Below are 12,367 nucleotides of genomic sequence, written 5' to 3'. Positions count from 1 at the left end.
AACATGCCACTCAGGGCCTCTGTCTGTGCCATTGCCCCTGGTTGGGGTGCCCTCCCCAGCTCTGGCCATGGTTAGCCACAGCCTCATCCTTTAGGGCTCAGCTCAAATGTCTCCTCTTCAGCAAGGCTGTTCCCGAGCCCTGGAATCCACATCACCCTGTGTGCCACCATGGCATACGTCACACTCCAAAGTGCTCTCGGGAGCTGTGTCTCTTCTTTACTAGAACGTAAGCCTCGTGAAGGCAGGGCAGGGTGTGTTCTCATTGCTGCATGGGCAGACACAGGAAATGACACACAGCAGGTGTCCAATAAATACCCACTCAATGAACAAGTGCATGAAGACAAGAGGGGCTGCTTGGGCTGGACTGGATCAGGGAACGGGAGCTGGCCTCATCCAAGGGCCCATGACTCTCCTCTCCAAGGGAGCCCCAGGGGTGTTCCAGGCCTCTGGGAGAGTCTGAAAACCACCAGGCGAGGTGACTTCTAGGCACTTCTAGCTCTAAATCTCACTTATCACACAGAAAGGAAGGGCAACAGTAAGGCCCAGCAAAGACAGGTGGTACCTACCTAATGGGGTATTGAGGCAGACACACTGTAGATCAAACCAGTAGTTTTCCACATCCTGCATTGAGTTGAGGACGTAGAGACGCCTTTCGAAGGGTCGGCTGCTGCGGGCAAGGTTGTAATGTGGGTCGCAGATGGTGGTGTCAACGATGACCGCGTTCTTCTTCAAGAAGATAAAGACCTACAGGAGACAACAGATGGGGAGAGAGCAGCACCTCAGGATCAGCGTTGGGTGTGGCTGTTTGGAGACCATGTTTAATAATCGGGACCACTTTCATTGGGCTTGAAAGACGTTACCTGATCTTTGTCCTGAAACTTTTCCGTGGGACCAAACTGTAGCAGCCCCATGTAGCACAGCCTCTGAAGGTTCTCCACCACTGAAAAAATGTAACGTCTGCAAAACAGAAGGGGCAGCAGGGGTCCACACCTGGGGCAAGGGGTGGGGCTCACTTCTCTTTTCTACCTGGTGCTACCAGGAGGGCCATCCTCAGGCCCGCGCTGTCTCAGGGTCCAGAACCACCCTTTCCCAACATCCAACCAGGGCAATGCAGCACTGACCCTACTCTTGGGGTCACACTTGGAGAGCAAAAGTAATGAAAGGAAAAAAGAAAAAAACTTCAATGCTTGCAGGCTAGCAGCAGATTTTACTTTAAAAGAACCCTGAAATCAAGTATTAATAATAAAATTTACCAGTCCTACTTCATTGGTGACTGCATTAATAAAAACCTTAAACGTTTATTACCTGGAAGGCAGAAACTTTTACCTTTTCCTGGTGAATGATTACTCAACACCCTAACTTTTAGGGGCCTCTCTGGACCTGAAGCCACTTTGGGTCAGGTTCAACGGCCTCACCTCTTATACAGGAGCTGCTGCCGGATGGGCCTGGGGAGAAACCGGATCAGCGTGTGCTTCTTCAGAGGGTCATTCAGATACTCCTCCAGGTTGTCCACCTAGAATGATTTTTCAGGTTCAGCTCACCCTGCAAGGCCAGGGTGAACTGCAAGCATCACTGAGAAATACTCACCGCTATCTTCCAACTGCCAGCGCCCTGAACCTGCCCATGGGCCCCTCCTTCCTACCTCTTCAAACCCTCCTTTCTCTGCCTCTGGTCTCACCAGCCCCCTTACAGCCCATCCACCACACTGCTGGGGGCAATAAACAAGCGGCCTTATACCCTGCTGTGAACACACAGATTGCTAAAGCACCTCTGAGGGGCAATGTGGGCATATACTTATTTATATTAAACAAAAAAAGGAGAGGACTGCTCGCTCCCTTTGAAGCCAGTGATTCCACCTCTACCCTCACCCTACAGAAAAATGGTGGAGCTGCCCACAGCTATGTCTACCGAAAGTTATTCATCAACATGCCATTTATAATAGCAAGAAACTGGAATTTAAATGTCCCAAAATAGAAAATATTATTGGTTAAATAAATCAAGAGTACACGCATAAGAAGGAATGCTATGAATCTACTTAATATCAAGTTAAAAAAGTTAATGATGTGGAAAATATGATACACTGTTCAGTCAAAAGAACAGATAATAAAAGAGTAAATACAGTTTAAATTGAGTTTAGAAAAAGGGAGATTACACACACACACACACACACACACACACAAACATGGCATAGTAACAAAGACTAGAAGAAAATGTACCAAAAACACTAGCAGTGACTGTATCTGAGGGATGAGTTGTGGGTAATTTCTATTTTCTCCTTTTTCTATATTAACTAAATGTCTAAAAATGTTTTGTTGTTGTACCATAATTATTTGTCTTTCTGTCTATTCACCTACCTACTTATCGACAGACCTAAAAGAACAAGCCTTTGAAGTATTTACCCTTGACCAATCATCCATCCATCCATCCACCCATCCACCCAATTATCTATCTAATCTAATTTATCTAGAAGAACAAATCCTTAAAGTATTTTCCCTTGACTGACCATCCATCCATCCATCTATCTTGAAGCATTTTCCCTTGACCAGGGGAGTGTAGGCCCTTCCGCTCAGAGGACCTGTGATGGCCCCAGAGTCACCGGTACCTTGTAGCTGACTTGCACGATCTGGACAAAGATGGAGAGTGGCAGACAGAGGAGAATGTCACTGACGAGGGCCCAGCCAAATCCAAAGTCCCTGTGGACTGGGATGGGAGGGATGTAGCGCGTCCACGAGGCTTCATCCACATATACTAGGAAAAAAATCAGAGTCACTCCCAGCAGACAGGATCTCAGTCACAATGGTGACATCTCCCAGTAGGTCTTGGTTCCTTTACCACAAACTTGGGCAAAACCCTACTTGTCAGGCAGGAAGGAGGAGGCGACAGGAGGCCTGGAGGTTCAGGGAGTTTGGATTATGTCTCCATTTGGATCAGGGGACTGTGTTGAGACACAGCCAGTTCAGATCAGGATAAAGAACTATCCATTGTGTTTCTCCCTGGATCCTGCCAGGGCCTGCCTGCCCTAGGTGCAGGGATGGCAGGAGCATCTCACCTGTCTCCGTGGCAAGCTCCACTTCAGCCTCCCAGGTGACGCCATCTTGGCTGTCTTTGGATGGGGAGGCCTCCCAGATGCTTCTGGAGGACGAGGCCTGGGCTCCTGCCCTGCCGGACTCCTGCTTTATTGTTCTTCTTTCACTGACGTGACTCGGCTTCTCCGCTGTGTTGCTGGCAGGGTGCCCATAGATCAGGTACCACAGAAACATGTGGACCACCCGCAGGCGAGGCATTTTGGGCAGAAACCCTAGAGAACGCCCGAGTCCAGGAACTGAAGCAAGAAATGGGGAGGGCAGTGCTTGAAATACTCCAGACTGGATTCAGTTCAATCCATTAAAGAACTATTGAGTCCCACTATGTGCCAGGTGCCAGGGCGATGGCAAATATTCTTATTCTCTTGGAGCTCACTTTCTAGTGGGCGAGGACAGACAATAAAATACCAAAAATAGCACATCAGATGGAAATTACTGGTGCAGAAAATAAAGCAAGGATGGGAGGAAGGCTGTAATTCTACATGCAGAGGCCAGGAAAGGCCTTGCTGAGGAGAGGCCTTGGAGTGAAGTCCTCACGTTGGTGAGGGAGCGAGCTGTGCAGGTATCTGGAGATGTGCAGACCAGGTGTGCAAGGCGCCTGAGATGGGGGCATGCCTGGCACACTGCAGGGAGCCAGGAGGCCAGAGGGCAGAGTGGAGCAGGAAGGAGCCAGCAGAGCTGAGGCTGGAGTATAATGGAGAAGGGAACCAGCAAGGAGGGGCTGAGAGGCTAATGGATAAGGACTTCTGGCTTGATGAGAACTATGCCAAATATTCCACAATCTTGGTTCTTTTAAAGTACCTCATTTCTTTGTAGATGCAAATAAACTGTTCCCTAATTTTCCTCAGTGAGAGAGGACAGGTGTGAGACAGGGAGGAAGAGGGTGGTGGGACAAGTGACCAGAAGGCCCACTGAAGAACACAGTCACTGTTTGTGCTCTACCCAGGTGCACGTGCTGTTCAGCTACACATACTCATGCTCCTGTTTCTCCTTAATCTGGCCTTTACTAGCATGGGAAACTCGCATGGCTGTTGAGAGAGAGATGAAATTATGCCACTAATAGATCCCAATGTCAGCAAGGATGAATTCCTTCTGCTGAATATCCTTGGGCTGGAACATTTGCATGGGAAACCACACGAGTAAAGGCCATACAATGGGACTGGAGCCTCAGACAGGGAAGTCACATAAACGACCTCTTAAGCTTGGAATCCCTAGGTCTGCTGTGCCCGATACCAGATGCTGCTTGGCAGAGGTCTGGGCCCTGGGGAGGCAAGTCTGCCCTCCTTCCTGCAACCAGCACACATGCTGTGGCCAGGAAAGGCGCAGGGCACCTCGCATAAAGCCCTGGCCACCTGCACTTGCTCAGCACAGGTTTGTTATCAGAGCAGCTCAGTGGGGAGTGAGTGAGGAGGTGACCCCGTTAGAGACCTGACTCTGGGAAAATGATATGAGGGCTCAGACTCAGCAATGACTGTGCTGCCGGAGGATTTGTGGGGTCAGGACAGGGAGAGATTTTCTGTGGTTTACAGAATGTTCCAGCCCAAGGATATTCAGCAGAAGGAATTACTCTTTCCTTACATTGGGATCTAGCACAACTTCATCTGAGTCTCAGCAGCCTTTGAGGTATGCCAGGCAGAATTACCCCCACTTCGCAGACAGGGAAACAGATGCTGGCAGAAGTTATGCGGCTGGTCCAACCGATCCAGTCAGTAATTCAGACCCAATTCTCCTAACTGCAGCTCAGAGCTCCAGCGGAGGAGAACATCAAGTAATTCAAACATCATCATGCAAACAACAAAGAAAATACAATCAAACACAGACAAGAAGCTGCTTTTTACCTACAACAGGGTTATAATTTCTAAGCTGGGTTATGCCCATTTTCTCATCACTTTTTTTCGTCCGTCCACTTTCTGATTTAGAAGAAGCACTCAGGTGAGAGTCTTCTGATCCACTTGGGCCCTCTTTTCCTTGACTTTCTTCTTCTGCCTCCCCTTGGGGCGCTGGAGGTTGGGAAACTTTAACCCTGCAGTTCAAATACAAGATGCAATAATAAGTGGAAAAAAACAAGGGCTGGGAGAAAGGACAGGGTCTGTCCACATGGATCAGAGGAAGCCATCAGTCCTGGGGGGTTGAAACTCAACTGCCCATAGGAGCCAGGCAGATGACGCAAACAAGCAAAATTTATGTCAGGTCACTGAGGCATTTTGGGGGTGGTGGGGACTGTGGCGAGGGGAACCCCACAAGAGTAGCTGCTGGCATGTGAGAAAGGGAGCCCAATGTACTAGGTCTTCTCACACTTTCATAAATGCCAGAAATCAGGAATTTTATGAGAAACAAATTAGCAACTGATTCAAAGTATAGGTGGCCAATACTTGGCAGACTACACAAACCAGTGTCTTCAGGACAAATCAGCCCTCGCCCACTGGGGCCGTCTCTAGTTGAGATGCAGTTAAGAACTTTCACCTCTGAGTTTTTTCTCGGCCAATTGGACAGTTTATGAACAAAGCCAGAGAAGATCTCAGAAAGGCAACTAGAATCACTTCAAGCCATTGTGAACTGAATCGAGTTTCAGACATCAGAGGCCTATGATTGGGAGCGTTTTGTCCACTGAACATTATTATTTTTCATCTTAAAGAATCTAGAAATTGATCCTTGTTTAGACTAGGGGATCGTGAACCACAGACTCTGAACCAATGAATTCACTGATTTTATTTATAAAATAAATTCACTGATTTATAAATAAAGGACTTTGGGAAAACTGCTTCAGGCTGGAACACACAGGCTGAGGTGGCCTTGCTGTGGATTATTCCCGGGAACCGTCACTTGCCTGTTGGCTGTGCTTGAATTGGAGATCCGGAAGCGAACCTGCTCAATGGCACTTCTCACAAGAGGGTCATTCTGGTCCATGGACGGGTGCACAACCAGGTCCACCTGTAGAGAGGGTAGAGTGTTCCAAAGGGCAGGGCAAGAGCTGAGGGAGACTTGGCTCCACAATTCGGTCCTTAGTGGAGCACTGGTTACACTTGTTTTCATGAACATTTCCAAAAGAATATTATCAGATTGAGGCAAATTGTGCTGCTAAACAGTTTGCCCTTACAGCTACTGGCATCAAAATCCCTCAAGTGACCAAGCGATGAAGCTCTGCCATCAGCGCTGTGGCTTTTCTGCTTGGGTGAAGAATTCTGGCCTGGACAGAGCCGTCCAACCTGCAGTTCCCTCGCTGGCCTGTCACAGCCCACTGGTCTCTGCAGTGACCTGACGGGCTGCTCCCAAAGCCCCGCTCCCGCTCTCTGAGAATTTCCCAGTCGCTCCTGAGTCCTGAGGGCTTCCATTTGAAAAAGGTAAGCAGCTTTCATTAATCTCCCCTCTCTGAGAGTGCCATCATGGGACTCCTGCCGGGCGCACTTCCAAACAAACTGGCAGAGGATTTAGGCTGCTTTTGTTGTTCTTTACCTTTTCCGAGCTACTGGAGCTGAACGGTTAAGGTGGTTATCATTTCATGAGAGATACAGAATGAAAAATGGAAACTGTGCGGAAGGGAAGGAACTTGAATGCCCAGCAGATAGAGCTGGAGTTGAGCAGCCGCGCCACGGATGGCGAGGCACGATGACCTGGGCACCTGGAGAGCCAGGATTCTTGTTTGTCTCTGTCACTGGCAGGAGACGGCAAGGTAAGGTTGTCTGAGCGTCAACTCTGGCCAGCAGTTTCATGCCAGAAATGGGCTCAGATAGGTTTGGAAACAGGGAGCAGGCAGCAACACCTAGATGAAGGCTCTAGAAGGCCGTACTCAGGTCATCATCTCCAGATCCTCATTTGTAAAATGAGGACACCACCTCGCACATACACTGAGCTGCCGAATTGTTGCTTTTGTGAGGCTCAAATGAGATACAGTTCAGTAAAATCTTAGAGAATTTAAAGGCACGATACAAATACACAACACTCGTATCTCCCCACTTTCCACTGTCAAATGGCCCAGCAAACTGCCCAAAGGCACGACGGTCAGGGCAGGATGCAGAAGCAAAGGCAAAAGGCTGACGCAGGCGCATCAACTCCAGCCAGCGCGGCTCTAGCAGATTGGGAGGCTGCCAGCAGCACCTGCTCTGGGTGCCAGAGCCCAAGCCTGTTCTAGAGGCATACATATGATACTACTGTCTTTCTCAGCAGGAAAAATGGGCTACTATAGTGGTACCCTGTGCCCAGGGCCCCCATTTCCGGGCAGTTTCGTTTCTGAGGTTATGTGATCCCCAGTGTTTACCCGCTGCACTCGTCCCTCACCCCAGCCCCTCCTCTGCTCCCTCTGGTACAGCCTGGTGGGTGCAGCTGGAGACACAGCTGACACCTATGCCAGATGCCTCTCCCCAGCCCTAAACCAGGGCAGGTTTTCTTGCCCTCAATTGCCGCACTAAGAAGACAGCCTAAGACGAGAACACGGAGAAGCCTGCTCTCTGAAGATCAACAGAAATCAGAGATTGTCCTTTTCTTGTCCTTCAGAGAGAGGTTAGCACAGGGACCTATTGCCATTGCTTAAGGGGACAAGTGGCAGGCTGGCGGGGGAGGGCTGCAGGGTCAAGGAGACTGTTTTATTTAAAAAAGACTCACAGCAGATATAAAAACTGATGAAAGCTTGGAACTTGGAATAGTAGACACTGTGTTTCTTAAGTCATTTTTTGCACTGCTCTGTATTTTTCAAATTTCTCAAAAAAATAAAAAGTACAAAAGCAGAAATGACCTTGCCAGCTTATTAAGCAAACAAAATATCAAAGCAGAGCCGTCTTAAGGCAGAGATCAGAAATGCAGTCAGAAAAAAGTTCAGGAAATTAAAAGTGTCCCCACAGAACTATTCCCTTTGGCCTCAGTGCCTAGCTGTCTATTGCAAATCACTCTGACCCTGAAAACTGTGTGCCTTAGAATATGTGCAAAGCTGCTGAGCTACAGTTACCATGGGAATGGCCCCACACTTTAAATTTCACAGAAACAGATAAATTGAGATGGAAGAGATGTATGGTTCCTCATCGGGTAAGCGCAGCGGTGCCTCCTAATTGAGTCGCTGCCATCATTTCCCCTGGGATGTGCTTCCTCAGATCTCCGTGGAAAACGTTCTTGCTGCTTAGTCTAAATTTTCCACCTTCTAAATGTTATTTAATTTCTCCCAACACTACTCTGCTGAACTTCAATGTGCCTCCACTTTCCTTCCTCTTTTTTCAAGGCTGGCTGCAGGGCGAGGTGCCTGCCAGGTGTGGCTTGGAGCGGACATACTGCTCTAAGATGCAAGCAAGTGACTGCTCTTTTCTGTTTCCAGATTCCATGTAAAGTTAGGATAACCCTTGCCCCCAAATTATGAGGGAAATTCCAAGTCATTGGTAACAAAGGAACAACCGAGATAAACACTGACAGCACAAGCCAGACAAGAAAACCTCCAACAGCACGAGGGAGGCTGGCTTTGTAGGCAGCGGGAGAGCCAGGGTTACCTTCTTCTTGATGCCATCTTGGATGACTGTAGTCCGATACAGTCTCAAGAGACCTTCCTCAGACAGGTTCCGCACCAAACGGACGATGGACTTCTTACAGCACTTGGTGGACACGCCTTCTTGCTTCTCCTGGTCCATGATCATCTTCTGAATCCTGGGGCATCACAAACAAGCAGTTAACATTTCCAGTCTCAACGTGAGAGCCTTCCTCAACACAGCTACAGACACGCGCCTAATGGTATCTCACGGACACTAGGGAAGAATTACAGAGGGTTCTCACCCACTCTGGAAATGTTAAAGATCATGTCTCTCTGTGGCAAAAGAGTTAACTAAGGACAAGCCACAGCACTCCACATGCTGAGCCTTTCACAGCAACTTGACCTGATTTATGACCATGACGGCAGGGAAACTGAGCACCATGATGGACATCTGTGTTCTCCAAGTCTGCCTGCTAATTTAACATCCAGCCAAGCGACATTCCAGTTCACCACTGTCCCCTCAGATCTGAAGCTCTTCTTGATTTCTCTTTTGATATCTCTTCCTCTCTAGAGCTTACTGAATCACTACAGTAATACTTCTAGATCACAGATCATAGAATGGCAGGGCCAGAAGGGACATTAGGAACACTCAGCCAAGCCCTTCACTGTATAGAAAGGGGACTGAGGGGACGGTATCTGCAGACAGTCCCTGGCCCCATTCAGCCCTCATTATAGACACAGAGTATGAAGAAGGACCCGTGTCCTTGACTGGAGGGTAAGGCTCCTTCTCCTCGAGTGACCTTCACACTAGGTGTCTCAGAAGCCCTGAAGATGCCACCCCAGGAGGTGGGGGTAATGGGGGATTATAAGGACCAAACCAGAGCTCAGAGCCTCTAATCCACCAAAAACACAGAAGCTCTGTTTATGTCTCTTGTTTTTATTTCCATAGAAGATTCTGTTTGAACAAAAGCCTCCATGGAGAAATAAAAGTTTATGAGTAATGCTACTACCTGTCGAAGTATCTTTACACTCCTGCCTTAGCAACAATTTTCCAGGAAAGGAGAAAGGCAAATGCACTTTCCCCACGACTTCTATTTCTTGCTCAATCATTCTCTCCCTGCCTAGCATACTGATAGTCCTCAATGTCTACAATTTTTGAATAATAAGAACAAACTCTAATTCCTCCTACCACAAAGGGATACCAGAAGAATCTACACAGTGAAGCAGAGATTCAAATGCCTCTCAGTCATTTCTGTGGCTTGTGATGACTAACTGGAATAAGAATCATTGTTAGTGCAAGACAGACACACAGACAGACTACTCCTTACGTGAATAAGCTCTCGATTAAGCGGAGGTTGGTGACGGCTTCTATGATCAGATTCCTACGTTTCAGCAGTCGGTAAGTTTCGTGGGGTTTGTCTTGGCCTGGGCCATGCCTCCCGGTCTTCTGGGAACTGCTACTCTCCTAGAACAGAGACCAAAAGCACAAGCTACAAAGGGCTGAGCACGGATTGGGGGCCACACACCACTCTTGTGGGTACACTTTCCTTCTTTAAGGAATTTCTACTCCCATCTTTCAAGAAGGAAAGTCAAGAAATCCGTTCTCCTACACAGGATTCCACTGCCCTACCATTTCAATGCTTTGAAATAGCAAAGACATCTGCCTGCAGAGGAGCCTGGGCAACTCGATGAAGATCAGCTGGTTTCAGAACAGAACTAAGAGGCATCCACTACAGCAACTCTTAAAAAAAGTAGAAAGCATTCCCTCCATTTTCCCTTGCTTCTTCCACAGTGGAATGGAAGAAACTGACATACCGACAGACACCTGCATGCCAGTTACTCTATTAGGCTATTTTCATCAAAAACTCTCAACAAATTTATCAGTATCATTTTCATTTCACAGAAGAGGAAACCAGGATTCAGTGTGGCTGAGTAACCATCCAGGGTGCCACAGAGGGAATGTGTACCAGGACGGGCTTCTGACTCCAAACAGCGGGAGCCACGGGACGTCTCTGGGCAGCAGAGGACGCGGAGCAGAGGCAGGCTTCCAGGTTCAGAGCAGGGTTCCACGAGGTAAATCAGGATGAATGGATCTGTGCTTCCTCTTTTATCCCTGCCAAAATGTCCACTTCTGCCTTAATGTCTCCTTTCTGTCTTCCATGAGCTTAAAATGAACTTGTTCCACCTGCCCTTGGATCAGAATATGTTAAAGCCCAAATATGAACGCTGAATGGAAAGGAAATCCTAACTCTAACAGAAGCCTTGTGAATCAGTGGGCCCCAGTCAGCGACTTGTGGCAGCCCCGGGACACTCCACTTGCCGCCTCCTCGCTCAGAGTAGCACTTCCAGGAAGTGAGAAGGTGCCCAAGGAGGTTGCTCGATGATGGCAGAACAGTCAGCCCCCAGCCCACTTTCTGCCGACCATGGGAGCTCCAGGTGAGGCACAGTTCTCTTGCGAAGGGGGAAGGAAGGGCTGGAGGGGGAAAGATTCAAAGAGTCTAGAAGGGTAGAAAGACTGGCAGAGAGACCTTTGTTCTCCTTTGCATTTCAGAGGGAACAGCTGGAGGAAAGTCACGGGAGTAAATCTGGCCACTTTCCATGGGGCTGCTGGAGAGCAAAGTGGACAAGCTCTGCCAAGAGCCTCCAGGTGAGCAGTCCACACCACAGTCCTCAGCAGGGAAACATTGCTGCCATCACTCTGGAAATGGATTTCCATCAGAAGGAGGAAGAGCTTGGCTAGAAAACAAATCATAGAGTCCTAAGACCTGCAGGGAGCACACTGCTGGCCTCGTGGGAACCTGATGAGAGGTATAAAGTGGGTGGTGGCTGAGGAAGGCAGGGGGAACCCTCAGGGCCTACAGGGACCCCCGCTGGCAGGCCCAGTGCCTCGGTTAGAGCTGCTATCAATCCTACTCTGTAGAGAGTTATGGCATCCAACAAATAGGAAAGGGCTGAAAAAGGGTCTAGAACAGGGGTAGGGAACCTGCAGCCCTAAGGCAACAAGTAGCCTGCTAGGTCCTTAAGGGCAGCCTTTTGACTGAATCCATATTTTGCAGAACAAATCATTTTATTTTTACTAATACATTTTTGTTCATCTTTTATATTTTTATTTTATTTCTAAAATGAACATATTTAAAATATCAAAGAATAAAATAAGTTTCAACAAAATAATTCTCCCAGATTGACCAGCACAATTAGAACATTAGTAAGCAATAAGGGCTAAATCGACAGCTACTACACTCATGATTTAGTTTTAACTTTCCCTGCCTGACTGGCGCCATTACCACACAAGGCCAGTTGGTGAGACTTTATGGGGGTCGAGTATGCCAATGCCAGTCTGTTATCACCTTTTGACAACAGTGCACCGTGTTTCTGTGTGAAGTGGAATTTGAATAGTTGCTCAGCTCAACAGTATTTTTAAATTCTATCTGCTGAACAGCCCAGCATGTCAAAGACGACCAAGAAAACACTGAAGGAAGAAAATAGATTTTTTAATGAAGATTGTGAGTTGCAATAGTATCTTGTTTCTGCTAAAGATAAGATGATTTGCTTGCTTTGTGATACTGCAGTATCAACATTAAAGAAATTCAATGCTCATCAGCATTATAACACTCATAAGGACTACAAATATTTTAAATTGGGGGGGAGTAAAAGGTTATATTGCAGAAATTAAAAGATGAAAAAGAAAAGCAAAGACAATTCTTTCAAGCAGCAATAACACCTGGAAATAATGTCACTGAAGCAACTTATAAAGTAGCTTATATACTCATGAAAAAGGGGAAGCCATTCAGTGATGCAGAAATTGTGAAAGACTGCATTGTTGAAGTTGTAGGATGCT

The 12,367-nt window shown here is 47.6% G+C and overlaps 1 protein-coding gene across 1 annotated transcript in view; it reads right to left on the bottom strand.

Moving 5' to 3' along the window:
• The window catches only part of GTF3C1 (general transcription factor IIIC subunit 1), a 75,155-nt gene that overhangs the window by 29,053 nt on the left and 33,735 nt on the right, over positions 1-12,367 (bottom strand). Inside the window, exons 11-19 of the mRNA XM_069486778.1 lie at positions 9,858-9,994; positions 8,552-8,705; positions 5,911-6,014; positions 4,922-5,106; positions 3,050-3,322; positions 2,603-2,748; positions 1,416-1,513; positions 861-957; positions 567-744 (exon numbers count right to left, since the gene is read on the bottom strand). Of these exons, the coding sequence (XP_069342879.1) occupies positions 567-744; positions 861-957; positions 1,416-1,513; positions 2,603-2,748; positions 3,050-3,322; positions 4,922-5,106; positions 5,911-6,014; positions 8,552-8,705; positions 9,858-9,994 (1,372 nt within the window). The remainder of the gene's footprint in view (positions 1-566; positions 745-860; positions 958-1,415; positions 1,514-2,602; positions 2,749-3,049; positions 3,323-4,921; positions 5,107-5,910; positions 6,015-8,551; positions 8,706-9,857; positions 9,995-12,367) is intronic.

This window comes from Eulemur rufifrons, chromosome 14, assembly GCF_041146395.1.
Source record: "Eulemur rufifrons isolate Redbay chromosome 14, OSU_ERuf_1, whole genome shotgun sequence".
In the NCBI taxonomy this organism is placed as follows: Eukaryota; Metazoa; Chordata; class Mammalia; order Primates; family Lemuridae; genus Eulemur; species Eulemur rufifrons.
The sequence above is the reverse complement of the archived record's forward strand: the minus strand, read 5'-3'. Positions and strand labels throughout refer to the sequence as shown.